The sequence below is a fragment of the Melanotaenia boesemani genome, chromosome 12 (assembly GCF_017639745.1).
Source record: "Melanotaenia boesemani isolate fMelBoe1 chromosome 12, fMelBoe1.pri, whole genome shotgun sequence".
NCBI classification, from domain to species: Eukaryota; Metazoa; Chordata; class Actinopteri; order Atheriniformes; family Melanotaeniidae; genus Melanotaenia; species Melanotaenia boesemani.
Genome location: NC_055693.1, coordinates 26,603,442 through 26,622,121, shown reverse-complemented (window position 1 = coordinate 26,622,121; position 18,680 = coordinate 26,603,442). Strand labels below are relative to the sequence as shown.

Below are 18,680 nucleotides of genomic sequence, written 5' to 3'. Positions count from 1 at the left end.
TGTCTCTCCGTCGGACCAACAGACTGATGTTCAAGTTTGGTGTAAATGTCTCAGCTGCATCTCATGCCTTCCCTCCATCACTGTCTAGTAACAGTATAAAGTAACTATCCTGTTGTTCCTCCTCTTCTCATAACCACCCCCGTGTTTTGTTTTGTTTTACCTCTCCATATTATTTTTCCACTTTATTCTTTTTTCTGACCGTCTCTCCCACTGCACGATGAAACTGGCTGGCTGGGGTAAGATGGTATCAGTGTGAGGCTTAGGAATTCAATTCCACTCTCGACTCTTCAGGGGAACAAATACTGAAGGTCACATAGTTTTAAAGAGGGTTTGAGCAAGTCCTCTGCTCCCTGTCTTCCTGCAGAGAAAGAATTTCCTGTTTTTGTACTACTGCTGTAATCTGTAAAGCATTTACTAGGTTAATTAAGCTTAAATTCCATGTTTTTTTTTGTTTTTTTAAATAAACATGTATGTACTGTATTTAATTTGTCCTTAAATTTCATGAATCTGCTGCTGTTTTAAAAGGGAGTTGGATAAGAGGGCTGGTATCTATCTTGTCTGTAAGCAGGTATTCTTTTTTTAAAGAGCATGAAGAAATGTAAGCTGCAGAACAGCTAATTTTCCTCCATCAGTTTCCACATGTTTTCATCATGTTGGAAGGTGCATGTTTGTCCTGTGCTTGTACTCCCTACTACTACTACTATTACTACTACTATTACAACTATAGACACTTTGATCACAAATTTAATTGATTGTGCCTTCTCATCCAACTTCTGCCATAATGCATTGAAATGTTCAACACTGATTCAAAATCAAATGCAAATTCTTTGTCTGAATTACAGCAGTGTGTTTGGGGAACACAGCTGTAGCGAAGCTGGCACAGTTAAGATGCAAACTGGTCACGGACTCAGCTACTCTACATATAACTGTTTATTGCACAACGATGGCGATTAATCACTGTTATTTCTTACTTTGATCTATACACGACTGTGACCAAATGATGTGTATATTTAAAACTGTTAAATCATTTTAGAGAATAAAAACAGGAATGATACAGAAGATAATGCAGGTTTGCAGAGTCCTTTAAATGTTTTTCTTCATTTCAACTCATTTCACACCTTTACTTTTCATCTTTTTCATGTTATTTGTTATTGAACACATACTTGACGGGACTTTATTTGCCACGTGATGGCTGGGTACATATTTGCTGCCCGTGCTCAGTTTGCTTCAGGTATTACTTTGCACATCTGGGAATGCTTATATACGTTTGATTTGTGAGTCCTTGACTCATGTGTTGCACTTTCCTGACATCTTTTCATGTTTCCCTTAAAAGTCCTGCTCTCTGAAGGCAGCATATTGTAATATACAGCAGACTTCTTAAGTTCTGCTCTGTCCTTCGGCTACAGAAATATGAGGTAATTACCAGGCTGCTGGAAGAGCTTGTACCAGAATCTGTGTATCAAATGTTTTGCTTCAAGCATTTCTCATTCTGAGAATATTACTCTGTGTTATTTCCCACAGAAGGTATTACTTGCTTTGAATTCTTATGGAATGACTTGAGTTCTTTAAATGGTTTTATTATGGCTTAAATGCATTTGTATGTTTTTATTAGTAATATTCTAATATTGTTTTTGGAATATCACGGGTCATAATGTACAATTGAAAAATGTCTTCTGATAAATGGATCAGTTTTACTATTATTGCAGAGACCATTCATGTCATAAGGATGACAGAGGTAAGCTGTGTAATCCTGAATCCCTTTTGTTCCAGTTCTGGTTAAAAACAGGCAACATCACCTGAATTGTTTTATATTAAATCTGTTTCATGTTAATCCCTGCGTAATTCCCTCCCCCTTTTTGTTTGTTTTCCCTCTTTTCTTCATGCCTCCAGCTTGCCTGTGGTTGCTGACCTGATGGAGACGTGCATTGACGATGTCCTCAGGGCTCCCGCCGCCCCCCCAGTGTCGACCACAGAGGAACCTGGATCATGCAGCGCCTTTGCCACTGCTGGTGCTCCTGCAGAAGATCCATTAAGTCTTGCTGGTGAGATCACATGGTTGTCAGATTTGCATAAGAAGCTAGTTTTTATGATGGATGCTGTAAAATCCTTTCATAACATCATGACTTTGTGTTGGACTGTGGCATTGCCAGCCGCCTCTCTCAGACCACCTCTGCTCATGTTTTAGTGTTGATTCTACATTAAGTCAGTTATTAACAAGCCCCTGAGGTGTTTGTGCTGTGTGTTTACTCATAGTTAGGGGCACTGAAAGGGAAGCTCGGCTATAATTTCTAATTTCTCTGTAATAATGAAATTCAGAATGTGTTTTATGTGCATTTTTACTGTTTATAAATGAAAAAATGGTCTTTGTGTCTCTGCAGAAGCAGCAGCTCGTCTAAAGCAGCTGGAGTTAGAGAGTAGTCCACTTCTCGCTACTCCAAGAAATAACATCAATGTAAATATGGCCATGAACAACCAGGTGTGTCCGTTGCTTCTAACAACACTTTGGTTGAGACACTGTAAGGTCTGTGCCTCATCTGACATTAACCCTTCTCTGACAGGATGATGTGGTGAAGCTCACAGAGAAGTGTGGACTCAACAGTACAGGTGGCAGTCCTGTTGTCACGCCATTGCGCACCCCAGAGGATCTGAAGAGCAACATCTTGAAAGCTCAAGTTGAGGCTGCTGCCCATAAGGTGTGGAAAAAACTCCAGAGGTGGAAAATAAGGACATGCATAAACTATACATTTACTTTCTAGTGGAGTGGTGGGGAACCCTGATTCTCAGGGTCTCTGCGTAGTCCTCTGCTCAAACACACCTGATTCAAATCATATGGCTCCCAATAGCCTATCAAGTTGTGCTCAGTGACTCATTAACTTAAATCAGGTGTGTTGGAGCAGGAAAACATTGAAAAATTGCAGGACGAAGCCAAGGTTACCTATCACTGGTCTAGAACTTTTAGACTCATTTTAGTCTTTAGTGATGCTGATCTGAAAGATGTTTTAGGATAAAACCTTATCACTATCCTTATGGTTGATAATGACTTATTTTTCCCCTGCTTAAAACCCAAAGCATTTCGCCTTTGGTTTCTCAAGCAGAGACATTATGGGCTGCTTTATGTTCCTTCATCACAAGAGAGTGAAATGCGGTAGCTGTATCTTTTCAGAATCATGTCTGTGGACCACAACATACATCTGTCTACCTGTGTTTTCCTCTGTAGGGCCCTTTGGATGAACATGTCTTAATTGTCGGAGATAAGAACTGCAACTTGCAGGAGGCTTCTTCCAGGTAGGAGCACACCCTTTTACAGAAATAAGTAAAAACAAGAGTAAACACAGGCAATAATTAAATTAAATTATCCTAGAGGAAAATTGCAATGCTGTAGCAGTTTTATTTTAATAAAAACAATAATTAATTATTTAAATGTAACTTTTCAGGGTTTTTATGTAAATATGTTTAAGCTTTAACACTTTTATGCCTAAATGTATTTACAATGATATAAAAGCTAAATAAAAGCAGTGGGGAGGAAAAAGGAAAAGTTAAATCACAAGAATAAAATAAATAAATGAGTACTTAATAGATTTATAAAGACTAAATAAATAAACAAATAATAGTAAATAAATAAATCAAATGAATTAATTAAACAAAGTTATAGAATTTAAAAGAAATGGCCACAAGTGGTATATAGCAGAATTACAACAGTAGGCATCAAGGAGTTTAGTGTTTCAAATAATTGAAAATAAAAGGCTCTGTAAAAATATTTATGCAGCTTTACACCTCATGTCTTACCGTTACTATGGAGCACACTTGTAGGGGAAAAATGAGGCCTTCCCTCCTCCTCTTCTTCCTGAGTCATACACTGAGTCATTCAATGCATCTTCTCAGCCAATCACAGCCCTCGCTGCTGTTAGACGCGATTAACCTCCTGAATGTTTTCTAGGATCACCATAGCTCACAGCGTCACAACTCTGCTCATTCCGAGAAGCAAAAATCCATAAATAGCAAGTATTTGAGGAAGTTATGTTTCAACTGAAGGAATAAACAAAATTTTGTTCTTGGTTTAAGTAAAACTTGTCTTTTTCTATAACTGCAAGTCATTGTTTAAAAACAAAGGATTTATTTAATCTCTTATGTCTAAAAATGAAATGATCGATAATAAAATCTGGATGTAAATGTCTTTCAAAAAACAAAACAAAAATGTTTTAAGCAGAACAGTATGATGTATATTATATTGTACCAAGACCCCCTCAATGCAGTAGGATCAGTTTAATCCTGTCCTATGAGTCTTGTTTAGTCTCTGAGTCAGACTGGATATTTCATGCAGACATGTGCAATATAAAAAGGCAACATGGCACACTAACAACAGTATGTGCTGTCTGTCTGCCAGGTTGAAGGTACGTACCGGCCGAATGGGCAGTAACTCGTCTCTTTCTGTCAGCAGCCGCCTTGACATCCAAGACTCCAGGGACCTGCTCAAACCAGCCTCACTGGTCTCGTCTGCAGCAGCCAGGTCAGCACGCTTGGACACTACCTGCTTTTCCCAATTATCAAGGAAATGTCAGTAATTGGTGACTTAAACTTATAAACATGAAACATGAGGTAAACTAAATTCAGCAGCAATAGTCAAAAAATAGGCACAGATCTAAGTTAATAAACAATTTTAAATTTTAATTCTCACAGCCACGGTGTTTTGGGCTGCATCACTCTGAAACAATGTCAAGCATCAGTGATGCAGATTTCAGAGTGAACCACTGGAAACAAAGCTGTTTGGACTTTGCTGTCTGTACTGACATCTGTTGGTGTGTTTGAGTAATGCTCGTGCATGTATGCGTGTGTGTTGGCGGGTCACATGACTTGATTTCTGCCTGGATACTGCTGGCAGAGCGCAACACCAAAAAACAGATGCATGTGCACGCTTGACCAGACAATTCACAAATGCTGCGTGCCTTCGGGATCATTGATGCAGTAAATGCTTCCTCAGTTCAGGCTGTTTTTCTACTTTGGTGTGGAGAGTGTGAAAATATAACCTTTTACTGAAATGAACAAATTACTCATAGACCAATCAACAGCAGCTGTCTTCACCATATATTGTGGGGGGGTTGTATTATAAGGAACTTAATATGCATAACAATAGCACAGTGTTACTGTTTTATTCTTTGTGTCTTCATTATTTAGTGCTGAGAGGTTATCTGAGGATTTAAACCCATCTGCTCCCAAGATTCCTGCTGCCAGCGAAGGCTTGGCACCAAAGGTAACATGATTATTTACTGCTAGCACTACACAGTGGTGTGTGGTTTAAAATGTGTACAGTGAGAGGTCTGATGATTGTAATATCTCCTAAGTCACTCATATTTGATAGTCAGTTCAATAGTGCTGTGTGTGAAGTCTTACTGAGTTGTCTAACACACTGTTTGGGATGAGTTTTTTTTATCATTTTTATGTCATCATGCTGTAGGTTAAATCAGAGGAGTTTGATTTACCAAACACTTCGCTGCTGTCTGACAACCTCATTGACTTCACCGATCCAACTCCTCTGGTAAGTGTCAATGCACTAAAGATTTTATTGTCTGTATAAACATTTCTGCACAGAAAAAGCTTCTATGACGTGAACCTCCTGCAACTAGTGTAAAAAAATTGATTCTCAGATACTGATCGATTTTAAAATTTATTATCTAGTCAGATATTATTTAGCACAGGAATAGATACTTAAAGGCCACTTTGGCTGCTGCTGGTTCACTGAAAGGACCAGCTGCCTCGATCCATTTTAAACAAGCACTGCAGCAGACAGCCCCGTCCCTACAGCAGCTTCCTGAAGGACCCATTGTTTACAGTGTTGCTAACTTAGCAACTTGTCGCTATAATTAGCAAGCTTTTGAACCTGTCTAGCGACTATTTTTTTCCTTTTCTTAAGTAACAAATTCAACAACTTTTTCTGGTGTTATTGGAGACTTTGAGACTGACAAGAAAACACTTGTTTACGCTTCGCAATGAGTCGCGGGTGACCGCAGGCCCCTCCCCCGTCAAGAAGCACTCACAAGAGGATCATGCTCGAGGATCATCCTCGAGCTGCAGGATGAGCAGGAGACGTTCTCTTCTGCTCCATAACCAGCCTGAAAATGAAGGGAAGCTGCTACTGGCATCATACTGGGCTTACCGGGTCCTCGCCTTGCAAGCATAGAAAACCACACCCACCAACGCATATGAAGGGATGTAAGCTTATATGGTGTAGGTTTAGCTAGTTCCAGACGTCTACTCTTTCTGAAGAAATATTCCTGCAATGGGACAGATTTATGCTTTTGAGGGGCGTAAAAGTAAGACCGAACTTTATTCTTTACCTGCTGATCCTCATCTGGCGACAGACAGCAGCTCAAATCGTAGCAGCATCAACGTACAGCATCACTTCCTGCAGCTCCACAGCTTTCCAGAGCTGCTGGAGCTGCAGACAGGGCAGCATAACAGCACTAACAGCTCAGACTGATACGGTTCAGGACCACCTTGTTCATGTGTAGCTGAGGAGATTCAGGAGGGGAAAAGTCTTCCACCTCAAAGACCGCTCTGTGGTGTAGGTGCTTTGTGAATCTTGCTTTGTATCTTAACAGTGAGCTGAGCTGCTGTATGTCAATCATTTCTGCCTGCCTATCCCGACCTGCCCACTCTCCGCTCCCTGATCATCCCACACCTCCCACCCCAACCCTTGCAGTTTTAGGCATTTTTCAAATTCAGCAGTCGGTAGAGTTACACAAAAATTAGGGGGTGTGGTGACACTTAAATGCCTTTTAATGTAGACTGAAGACAAAAACATTCTAAAAGCTTATCTTTTTAAATGTTTTTTCTTAGAATAGAATAGAATAGAATAGAATAGAAAATACTTTATTAATCCCTTTGGAGAGTCCTCAGGGAAATGTGGGTACCAGCAGCAATACAACACCAACAGTAAAGCAGGATAAGCACCAAGATATAATATATACAGGTATAAAGTAAAATAGAGGCAATAAGGTGCAAGAAAAGTATAAATAGAATGCAATAACAAAAAAAAAAAGGATAAGTTAAATAAAATAATATAAACAAGCATTGCACACAGTAGAGGTGGTACAGATTCCCAGTTCACTTATTGCACGTATAAGTTATTGCAACGTTTGTATGGGTTATTGTGCATGTGTTGTATCAGGCGGACTGCACACCTCCCTCTCCCCCCTCCTGCCTAATGCAGAGTTGTACAGTTTGATGGCTCGGCTATTAATGTAGTTTTTAAAAGTAGATAAAAGTAGATATTCTGAACTGTTGTTTATTTAACTACACTAACTAGTGGTTAAAGTTTTTTTTTTTTAGTTTTGTATTTTTTGCAGCACAGTGAGCAAACAATCTGACAACACTGAGACTGAACACTGAAGGCTGTATCTGCTCAAACTGATAGAGCTTGAAAATAATGCATTTATTTTAAACAGTTAATGTCTTTTATCTATTAATATATTTTTGTTTTATTGTTTGGATTTTGTTATTTTTGTGATGTTCTGACTTTGATAAAAGGAATAATACATGTTTACTCCTTTATAGTATAAAAAATAGTATCGAACACCATCCTTAGTATCGGTATAGAGTTTAAAAAGTTTAGTATCGTGACAACCCTTCTGCAACAGTAACTCAGGGCTATTTAAGCCCAACACACACACAAATATAAAGGGAAATTTGGGTCAGCAGTCTTGACCCATCTAAATATTGTTCACTCAACCACACAGTGGTTTAGAGGTGTTTCCCAGAGAAGAGATGCACACTGAGTGTGTGTCTGTGTGAGAGTTCACATTAACAACATAAAATGTTCAGCTGTCTTGTATAAATGAGTAAATGTACCAAAATGTACGTCTAAGTAGGATCACACCAGGGCTACTCAATTTGGTCCTACAAGGGCCACAATCCAGCAGGTTTTCCATGTATCCTTGTACCAACAAGTCAAATCAATGAGTCACTGTGCAGAACCTGATTGGCTGTTAGATCCATCTAATTTGACTCGGGTGTGTTGGTACAGGGATGCATGGAAAACCTGCTGCATTGCGGCCTTCGTAGGACCAAATTGAGTAGCCCTTGAGTACACCCTTACTGATGTTACAAATAGAATATATTTGTCACTGCAACAGTTGTCACAACAAAATCAGGTGGGCATACTTCCCACAGTGCCATAAAACACACAGAATATAAATTGTATTATATCTATATGTAAAAACCGATGATGTATGTTATAAATAATAATAGAAACAAAATAAGAACATACAATAAGTATGTGCCTGATGTGGCGGTGCCGGTGCATGTGGAGGTTAGGCATTACGCCGAGTAAAGAGTTTCTAAGACAGTTTGTTCAGCGGCTGATCATTTTGAACCTCATGCCAGAGGTCAGGAGTTGAAAGAGGCCCCGACCGGGGTGTGATGGGTCAGCCAGGATTTTCTTTGCAAGATGTAGTAGCTTAAATAGGGCAATGTCCTCTAGGGAGGAGGGCAGGGGGCACCCAATGATTTTCTGCGCAGTCTTGATGACCCCTTGTGGAGCTTTTTCATTCTTAGCTGTGCAGCCAGCATACCACACCATAATGCAGTATGCTTCAACACTTTCTATATGTTACTAAGATGAGGGGATTTTTGCATTATCATCCACTGCAGAAGCAGTTGTCATTAGGTCTTGTCACACAGACAACTTTCATAGCTGTTTTCATTTAGTTGGAGTATCCACTCTGCTGCCCCACTGAAGACCAGCCAACACTGCTTAAAGCTACGTTCAATTAGGACATGGTGGACTACTGCTTTCAAACCCATTAATGTCTAAAGTCCTGTTTACCGTCCGTGTGCTCTGGGCTGAAGTAAGAATAATTTACATTTGGGCGGGGTGCTCACCTCGCTCACCTCAGACAATTTTCCAGCTGTTCTCGAAGTTTGACAACACACAGGGAGCTGGTATCACAGAGGTTGCCTCTGTAGCTCTAACAGTGTAAGGTCACAGTGATGGGGCACTGAGCTTCCTCTGCGTGGCATGTATGAATTCCTGTGAAGGAACAGTGGTGGCTTGATAAGGACTTTTTTGTTTGGGATTTTTTGGCACAACGATATATCAAACAGAAACATCTTTTATTCATCTTTTAATGATGTCTGCACCCTGATAATGTGGCTACATGTTGAGTTGTATTTTCAGGTTTAGCAACATCAGACACCTTCATTTAGGCAGCCCAACCAGGGTTGATCATGTCCCAGCTTGTGTCCCAGGAGCACTAGCCCACAACCTTTTTTACTCAAATCTGTTTTGAGGCACTTTCTGCTTACTCTGAGGTGGATTTGATGGCTCTTCTCTTTGCTGCTCCTGTGATGGAAGGTGTAGACCTTTCACAGGGAGTGTGCAGCAAAACCTGTAGATCGCACCAATACTAGCTTACATTATGCTTACCAGCCCCTCTTCTGGCACTCCTCCATCCATTTTCTATACTGCGTAGTCCAATTAATGTTTGCAGGGAAGCTGGAACCCATCCCAGCAATCAACAGAAGAGCGGCAGGAACACCCTGGACAGTTCGCCAGTCTATCGCTGGGCGCTACCAGTCAGCCAGTCCATCCAATCTGTCAGTCCACCACCATGAGTCAAGTGTCACTTTAAGCACAACTTTGTCATCAGTCTAGAAAACATCTTTTTTTCTTTAAATGAAACTCTGCTTCCAGTACGTGTTAATGGTCAGTAGATATGGGTTTTCAGGCTTCACATCCGAGGTTTATTTTTAATCTACTTGGTGCTTGTCTGGTAGGAGTGTGTTACAGCAGTCTCCTGTTTGTGTTCCAGCTTCCACCAGTGCAGCAGCCCAAACCACTCATCACCCCTCGATGGATCATCCCAACAACCGCTGTGAGTTTACCTCCATCTTTCCTTTAGTCAGCAGTGTCCAGATTTCCGGCCGATGTAGAGGCTACTTAGAAACTGACCTCTGTTCTTCTTCCTCATCCTCTTCTAATGCAGCCTCCCGGCATCTTTACTAACGGCCTGCTCGACGTAGACCCCCCGTCTAAGGCCACCCCTCTGCTCCCTGCTGACGGGGGAGCAGCCCTCACCCCAGCCCCTCCCCTCCTTGCTCACACACGAAATGCCATCTCCACCAGGTAAAGTTTACTTTACTTCACTCTGAAGTTTGCTATAAAGCTGCGTAGTTTACCTCTGCTAATGAGCAGGAAATTGCTGCCTCCTTTTTTCGCCTGACTGCTTTTAGAAATAAGGTGTTTGACTGTGTTCAGAGGCTGTGATAGCTGCAGGGGTAAGATAGATGATGAAAGATCTTGTAACACTTTTTTTTTTAAAGAAGGATTAAAAAAAACTTTTTTTAAATAACTAAACAACAATAACAAAAAAGTACTCCAACTATAAGTTGGGTATTGTACGTGATATTTGTAATTGAATTGTTTCATGTATAAGTTTTTAAAATGATCAACTAGTTCGTTTTAAATGAAATGATTATAGCGTTATTTTCAGGGCCTAAATTGTACATAATCACCTAGTTTTAACATAAATATTGGTTAAAAATGTTCTCCTTCTCTGATGCGGTCCTTTTACCTGCAGCACTGCAGCTCAGCCACCAGCCTTGGAGGATGGAGCCAAAACCAGAAGTCTGTTGACCACTGAGCTCTGATGAAGAGGCCATCACAGCATTCATCTTCCCGACTGCTTTCCCACTAACTATGGTTCGGGTTAAGGGAGGAAGAGGCAGCTTCACACCTATTCTAGTCGCATGCATTCACACTGACAAACATGAACTACACTCAGATCAACTGGAAGCGTTATTTTTCACGACATTATTTTTTTAACATGTTTAAACAAACATAGTTTCAGTATTAACATGTTCAAAGCGTGTCAAGTTTCTGTTTTTCTTCCATCACCTGCCTCCCTCTGATTCATCCTGTCAAGCAAAGATCTGCCTCCAGCGAGCAGCATCTTCTCCCAGTGGATGTGAAATGGACCGTTTCCAGGTACAGAGGTCGCTGGAAACCAGTGACCTCATGATGCCATAACAGAAACAAAACAAAAGGCATCAACCCCTGACTTGTGACTGAAAGATGACTTCAATGGTAGCTTATTTCTTTTTAGTGCCCTGTCTCCCTTTTTTTAAGTGATGCTGTGGCAGCGCTCCGCTGGATCTCCTAGATTCTCTCTACACACTCATATAGAGCTGCTGAAGTACACTGGATGAAGGACTGAGAATTAAAAAAAAAAAACTCATGATGAACGCGGCTAACATTCACGACTACCCATGTGTTTTTTCTTTTTGTTTGTTTTAAGCTGGTCAATGTGAACGCTTGTTGCAGCCACTGGATTTAAAAAATATCACTGGACTCTCTTTGCAACACTGGACTTTGTCAAAAGATGGAAATTTCCCATTCTGGTTTTACAAATATGTTTTATGATCCTGGTCTTACTTTTTTTGTTTTTGTCTGTTTTTAATGATTTAAAATAGTTCTTTTGTTTTTCTTTTAATTCAAACCGTTTGGAATCAATGATCACTATTCAGTTTTATTTAATCTCTTCATGGACCCTCTTGAGTTTTAACATTTTATCTATCATTTCATCCCCTACTTTCTTCTCATAATTAACCACAGCTTCCACCTGTGGTCATTTTTCATGCAATATTAGCTTGTAAAAAGGTGAGAGGTGATCCGATCTTGCTGACACAGTGTGATACCTTCACTACGTTGAGTTGTGTAACTGGACGCCTCCTCACATGATTTGACGCTAACACGTAGCTACTGCCATGCCTTATGTAAATGAATGTATTAAACACGTCTCATATAAGGATGCTGGAAACGCCACTCTACAAACGTGTCACTTTTACCGCTGCTCATGGTTAACTCACAGTAGCCGATGTAGTCTAGAAGTGGAGGAAGACCTGTGAAATATCTTAAAAAGCAGATTTTGTACATGTGGGAGGTGAAGCTTGTCGCTACACTTTCTAAATTATGAAGTATATGGCATTGACTTGTTTTTTAACCATTGTAGTCACTAAGTCTGGACCCTCATTCAAGTCATGTATGAGTAGTCATTCTCAGTATGATGATGATGATAATTATCTTGAACAAGGGAGTTTTTACTGTTGTCTTACTGTAACACTGAGCAGTATTTATGCTACCACGCTGTAAGTGTTCCAACATGACGTGTTTTAGCACATAGGTAATTATATATGTTCAGTATGACATCAGCCAGCTGTAGATAAGATGTAGACTCATATATTTTTTTTAAGATTATGTTGGTGGGATAGTTACTCCAGACGCTCAGCCTCAGCGTGTTTCCTAATTACAGAAGCAGTAGAAGATGTTACTGGTCAGACTGGAACAAATTGTCACGTCTCTAAAGCAATTTTTCTATCATTTTTTTTTTTCTTTGTCTGGATGATCTGACCATACAGTAAAGTTTTGTTACAGTAGGAGACATGTGTTTGTCTTTCATTCTTATTTTTAATTGTTTTCATGCCGTAAATTAATTTATCCAGTGTTGTTAGTGATTAGTGCTGTTAGCTGCACATTTATAGTCCCAATGATTTTTCTCCAAGGTAAAATAAGCACACTTTTATATTTTAACCCACCGAGTCTGTTAGAAAAGTGTTGGCTGAAGTTTTATACATAATTTAAAAGAATGAAAGAAAGTGGACTAAAAAAAACAAGATAGAAAAACAATTAAATCTCAGCTGTGGTGGGGGAAAATTTTTAATGTTTTCTCCTTTGATAATAATGAATATGATTATTATTATTATTATTATTATTATTATTATTATAATGATCAGCCAGCCAAGACTGTTGAGACAGGCTCACATCACTGTTGTGGTGGATGCCATGTTACCCAGGGTGTACCAGCCCAGCCCACCCCAACCTAAAAATACCTGCCGCCATTACCTACGTAACAGTATGAATTAGTGTTTTTTCCCTTTTTGTCCATCCAGCATATTAAAGGCGGGCTCGGTGTGCTTCCTGTCTCAAACCCCCCACAACTCTGCCCAGGCATGCGAGCAGGGGTTTTGCCACAGAAACGCACCCAGCCAGAGGACACTCTGCCCACTAGACCCTCCCTGTTATTTATTTACTACAAAATAAGTACACTACTCCAAAGTTGATGCCATGGTAGCTGGCTGAACTGATTCATGATGTTGTATTTTGACCTTTTTAACACTAGATGGCAGTACACTTCCACTTTTTTCTTATTTTTGCTCCTTTAGAATGGAACATATTTTTATTCTTCCCATAACTACAAAGCTCTAAACTGTTCATCGTATAGAGGGTATTCTGTGCTTTATAACAATAATTTAGAGGCAAATAATGGATAATGTTGATGCTCTTGAGGAAAAACCAACTTTTTTTCAGGTTCTATTGAGTTGAACCTGCTGACTTCACTGTAATACCCATCACAGCCTTTAGGCTGTAGTGTAGCTCCAGAATGAGTCAAATCCAGACGTTAACAAATCCGTCTTAACACGTAAAGGTTTAACATTAGTCTCATTTACTGTTAATCAGATTTATATCAGTGATATCAGGAGCATGGCATTTAATTTTGGTGCTTGGTTGCCTGAGTCAAACATCATAGAACAAAATAAAATAATAAAAAAAACCTTTATCACTTTAGAAAATCTTCACTTAATACCTACATGGAAACACCCCATCCTGGTATTTGTTAAACTCAGTGACTTTGCTCCTATTGACTGGCCAAAGCTACAGAGCAATACATAGCTGGATCATTATTAAGCAGCAGAACGTCCTACAGCTCAATAAGTCAGCCAGGACTGCTCCCCTCAGCAGATGGGCCGCCTCTCCCCCACCTTCCAAATGAATAATTGATTTTGTACACGGACCTTATGCCAGGTCATGATTGCTTAAGCATGCTCAAAGCTCTGGGTGGATTCACCGAGGTCTGGTATTAGGGCCATGCCCTGATGACACCAAGCAGACATTACAGCCATCTCTTCATGATCATGTCTTGTATATGTTTAACAGGAGAAAAAAATGCACAATTTCTTCTAAACTTAAGAAAAGATTAAGAATGAAAATACCATGTTAAAGCAGATGGGGCACATACAAATCTGTAAGTGTTTTAAGGTTAAGAAGACCCCCTTTTAAAGCATGAAGGTCTCTGTTTTGTACCCAAACTGGGAGCAGGTACACATACTATGCAAGTCCAGCATCACCTGAAGTCCTGATGGTAATCAATAACATTCTCAAGACAGTTTTGTAATTTTTTTGTTTACTGATTCAATGACAGCAATGACTTTGTGTTCTACACAAGTTCTGAGGGAGATCTGAGCTCTCAAATAGCAGGAAGCAACGTTTCTAAACAGTTTGGCAAATCAGAAAGTGTGACTTCCATCCTTAGGCTGAGATCTGGTAACAAAAGACATTACAACAGCAGCAGCGCTGTAATACAGAGATTTTTAAACCGGGAAATTAATATGGATTTATTTTTAATGCTAAACTGTTCATCTATTATCGTCCATCAATCAGGGGGTCAATGATTTAAAAGGTTATTTCGGTTTAAAAGTAGCATCTCAGCAAGGCTGAGTGTTTTAGAAGTTAAAGATGTATACTGGTTACCATGGAAGTGGCTACACTGGCTCAGGATCACATCTGAAGACCAGAACAGCTTTTTCTGCATCTAAAAAACAAGTAAAACCTCTTCTAAGCAAAAAGAAAAATCAATTAACAAAAACCAGGAAAGTTCAAGCAAAGGGAAAAATTACTTTTTGGGTGAAGCAAAATTTGAAATTATTTATAGAAAACATGGACCCTGTATCCTCCAGGTAAAAGAGGTGAAAGACCAGCCAACTTGTCATCAGCACACAGCTGAAAAACCTGCATCTAAGATGCTGTGGGGATGCATTAGTGCACAAGGTGCGGGCGGCATTAAAGCTGAATTTTACAGTCTATGCAGGCTGTGGGGCGGCATGGCTCAGTGGGTCGTCTTGTAGCCTGAGGGTTGTCTGTTCGATCCTCAGCCTGTCAAGCTCATGTCGAGGTGTCCCTGAGCACCGAACCCCAAGTTGCTCCTGGTGGGTCCTGGTTAGTGGCTTGCATGACAGCTTCCACCATCAGTGTGTGACTGTGATGTATAATGTGAAGCACTATATAAATACAAACCATTTACACATGCTTCATTCTCGATGACGTCTTTCTTGGAGAAAGACATGACATGGGTCTGGTGTAAAAGCGTCCAGGAGCTAAACTGATCTGCCTGCAATCCAGACCTGCCACCCACTAAAAACAAAACAAAACAAAAAACACAGGTGTATAATGAAGGAATGAAGGAGCAGTGAAAGTTACACCACATACCAGGAGCAACTTGGGATTTAGGAAAATCCAGATGCTAATATGACATCCTCCACTCTTGGCCCTACATCTTTCCGTGGCTCTCTCTGGTCTGACACGCAAATCCTCAAAAAGTTTCCTTGCTTTTGCAAAATGAAAGTATGATTAAATAAAAATTAAATTTCATGCCACATAAAATGAGAAAAATGATGGCGCATCTGGATGGAAGGAGAAAGTGAGAGCTAAGTGTACCGCTGCTTTCCAGTGTGAGAGTGTGTGATCATGTCTGGAGAAATCTGCTCCCTGGTACACCCAGATGTCCTGCAAATTCAACAGGTTAGCTCTGCAGCTGGGCTGCACACTTACACACAAACACATGCAGATGAGTGGGATTCTCTGTCCATCATTACAATAAAAGCTATTGTTCTGTTTGGCCAGCTGCTGCAGGAGATACTGTAGCTTTCCCTAATGGGACATTTTGAACATACACCATGTTTATGTGTGTGTCTGGTCAGTGTGAGGAGGTATTCATACTCAAAGCTTTGAGATGATAAAGACATGAGTGAGTGGTAATTGATCCCTAAAGGACTGCATTGTGCCAATGAGTGTGCACTCTAACCATTTTCATATACGTGTGTGTGTGTGTGTTTCCGCCAGGTGAGATGGTGATATGCCAGACTCAGTAAAAAGCCTCATTATTCAAATAAGAACCGACACATGCACACACACACTGAACCAGTCTTTAATTGGCAGTTTTGCTGTCAGCAGTTTGTGTCTCTTTAGGAAAAGCTTATTATTTACCTGCCATGTGTTAAAGAACAAACACCTGGAAAGATGCAGCCACACACGGCTTCAGAGGTGGTTGTAGGTACACATCCATAAAGTTAAATCATCTGTGTATAAATAGTAACATCTCTTCTGATTATTGGGTCTGCATATTTGGATCATTCAGAGGCTTACAGTGAGCACTCCACACTTGAATCAATGCTCTTTCATCCAGCTGTCTCCTAATTAAAGTTTTAGCCAAAAAAAAAGCAGGTGGTCACTCATCATGAGGAGGCATGTGTAAAACCCATGACTGTTAAACCACCACGGTGTTGTGGATTACTTGGAATTTGGGATTTTGGGCATCTACATGTGTTTAGCTATAGAAGCAGAATCCAGTTGTTGACTGAAGTATGCCGCAATGCTGAAAAGAAGAGCACGACTTTTGACTTTCTGATGCTTCTAACTTTTATTTTGGAGGGTCGTCGTACCTGGACGTGTAACCAGATTCACTGCACAGAAGTTGTCTTTAAGTTACCTGAATGGGGATTTTGTCAGATGATGCTCCAGTTATAAAGTCAGGATTTTATTAAAGAGGCATCAGTGTCAAAAATACTTCAGTGACCATTAATCTGACTGGATGCTTTCAGTTTAGATTCAATTAACAGCCTGACAAAAGAAACTATAATATATGAATGAAGGCAGCTTTACTGGGAATGCAGCTGTGTTGCTACACACCTACACATTAGTGGTTTTACAAAAAAAAAGAACTTTGTAGCTTGTGTGAAGTGTTTTGGTCAGTTTAAACCTTGTTGAGCACATTGTCTTATCATCAGCCACTTTTTTAGCTGTTCAACTGAGCATCAGACTGAGGAGGAAGGGGGTTTAAGTGACTTTGAACATGGCATGGTTGTTGGTCTGAGTATTTCAGAAACTGCTGATCTACTGGGATTTTCACACACAACCATCTCCAGGGTTTACAGAGGATGGTCTGAAAAGAGAAAATATCCAGTAAGAAGCAAACACCTGATTGAAAATGTCTTGTTGATGTCAGAGGAGAATGGGCAGACTGGTTGGCAATGATAGAAAGACAAGAAAACCACAGGTTATAACCAGGTTATGCAGAATACCATCTCACAGCACATTCGACCTTAAAGCAGATGGGCTACAGCAGCAGTCGACCACACCTGGTGCTGCTCCTGTCAGCTAAGAACAGGAAACTGGGCCATGATCTGACGAGTCTCCATTTCACCTGCAGCATTCAGATGGTAGGGTCAGAATTTGGCATAAACAACACGAAAGCATGGTTTCATCCTGCTTTGTATCAATAGTTAAGATTGGTGGTGTAATGAGGGGTATTTTCTTGGCACACTTTATGCCCTCTTCCAGCATACAGTATGTGCAGAATTATTAGGCAAGTTGTATTTTTGAGGATTAATTTTATTATAGAACAACAACTATGTTCGCAATGAACACAAAAGACTCATAAATATCAAAGCTGAATATTTTTGGAAGTTGGAGTGGGGCTTTTTTAGTTTTAGTATCTTAGGAGGATATTTCTGTGTGTGCAGGTGACTATTACTGTGCATAATTATTAGGCAACATAACAAAAACCAAATATATACCCATTTCACTTATTTATTTTCACCAGGGAAACCAATATAACAACTCAAAATTTACAAATATACATTTCTGGCGTTCAAAAACAAAACAAAAACAAATCAGTGACCAATATAACCATCTTTCTTTGCGAGGACACTCAAAAGCCTGCCATCCATAGATTCTGTCAGTGTCTTGATGTGTTCACGATCAACATTGCGTGCAGCAGCAACCACAGCCTCCCAGACACTGTTCAGAGAGGTGTACTGTTTTCCCTCCCTGTAGATCTCACATTTGATGAGGGACCACAGGTTCTCCATGGGGTTAAGATCAGGTGAACAAGGAGGCCATGTCATTATTTTTTCTTCTTTTAGACCTTTTCTGGCCAGCCACACAGTGGAGTACTTGGATGCGTGTGATGGAGCATTGTCCTGCATGAAAATCATGTTTTTCTTGAACGACGCTGACTTCTTCCTGTACCACTGCTTGAAGAAGGTGTCTTCCAGAAACTGGAAGTAGGACTGGGAGTTGAGCTTGACTCCATCCTCAACCCGAAAAGGTCCCACAAGCTCATCTTTGATGATAACAGCCCATACCAGTATCCCACCTCCACCTTGCTGGCGTCTGAGTCGGAGTGGAGCTCTCTGCCCTGTACTGATCCAGCCACGGGCCCATCCATCTGGCCCATCAAGACTCACTCTCATTTCATCAGTCCATAAAACCTTAGAAAAATCAGTCTTATGATATTTCTTGGCCCAGGCTTGACGTTTTATTTTGTGTGTCTTGTTCAGTGGTGGTCGTTTTTCAGCCTTCCTTACCTTGGCCATGTCCCTGAGTATTGCACACCTTGTGCTTCTTGGCACTCCAGTGATGTTGCAGCTCTGAAATATGGCAAAACTGGTGGCCAATGGCATCTTGGCAGCTTCACGCTTGATTTTCCTCAGTTCATGGGCAGTTATTTTGCACCTTGTTTTTTCAACACACTTCTTGCGACCCTGTTGACTATTTTGAATGAAACGCTTGA

General features: G+C 40.3%; 1 protein-coding gene across 5 annotated transcripts in view; it reads left to right on the top strand.

The window, feature by feature from the left end:
* Positions 1-12,429, top strand: part of epb41l5 (erythrocyte membrane protein band 4.1 like 5) — a 38,802-nt gene extending 26,373 nt beyond the window's left edge. For 3 of the 5 annotated variants that reach the window (XM_042002103.1, XM_042002105.1, XM_042002104.1), the window contains exons 17-26: positions 1,891-2,042; positions 2,379-2,476; positions 2,559-2,693; positions 3,218-3,285; positions 4,385-4,507; positions 5,173-5,248; positions 5,453-5,533; positions 9,807-9,869; positions 9,981-10,120; positions 10,575-12,429. In XM_042002103.1, coding sequence (XP_041858037.1) covers positions 1,891-2,042; positions 2,379-2,476; positions 2,559-2,693; positions 3,218-3,285; positions 4,385-4,507; positions 5,173-5,248; positions 5,453-5,533; positions 9,807-9,869; positions 9,981-10,120; positions 10,575-10,644 — 1,006 coding nt within the window. In that variant the 3' untranslated portion in view covers positions 10,645-12,429. The remainder of the gene's footprint in view (positions 1-1,890; positions 2,043-2,378; positions 2,477-2,558; positions 2,694-3,217; positions 3,286-4,384; positions 4,508-5,172; positions 5,249-5,452; positions 5,534-9,806; positions 9,870-9,980; positions 10,121-10,574) is intronic. The other 2 variants (XM_042002107.1, XM_042002106.1) reach the window with 2 other exon arrangements.
* Positions 12,430-18,680: the final 6,251 nt, after the last annotated feature.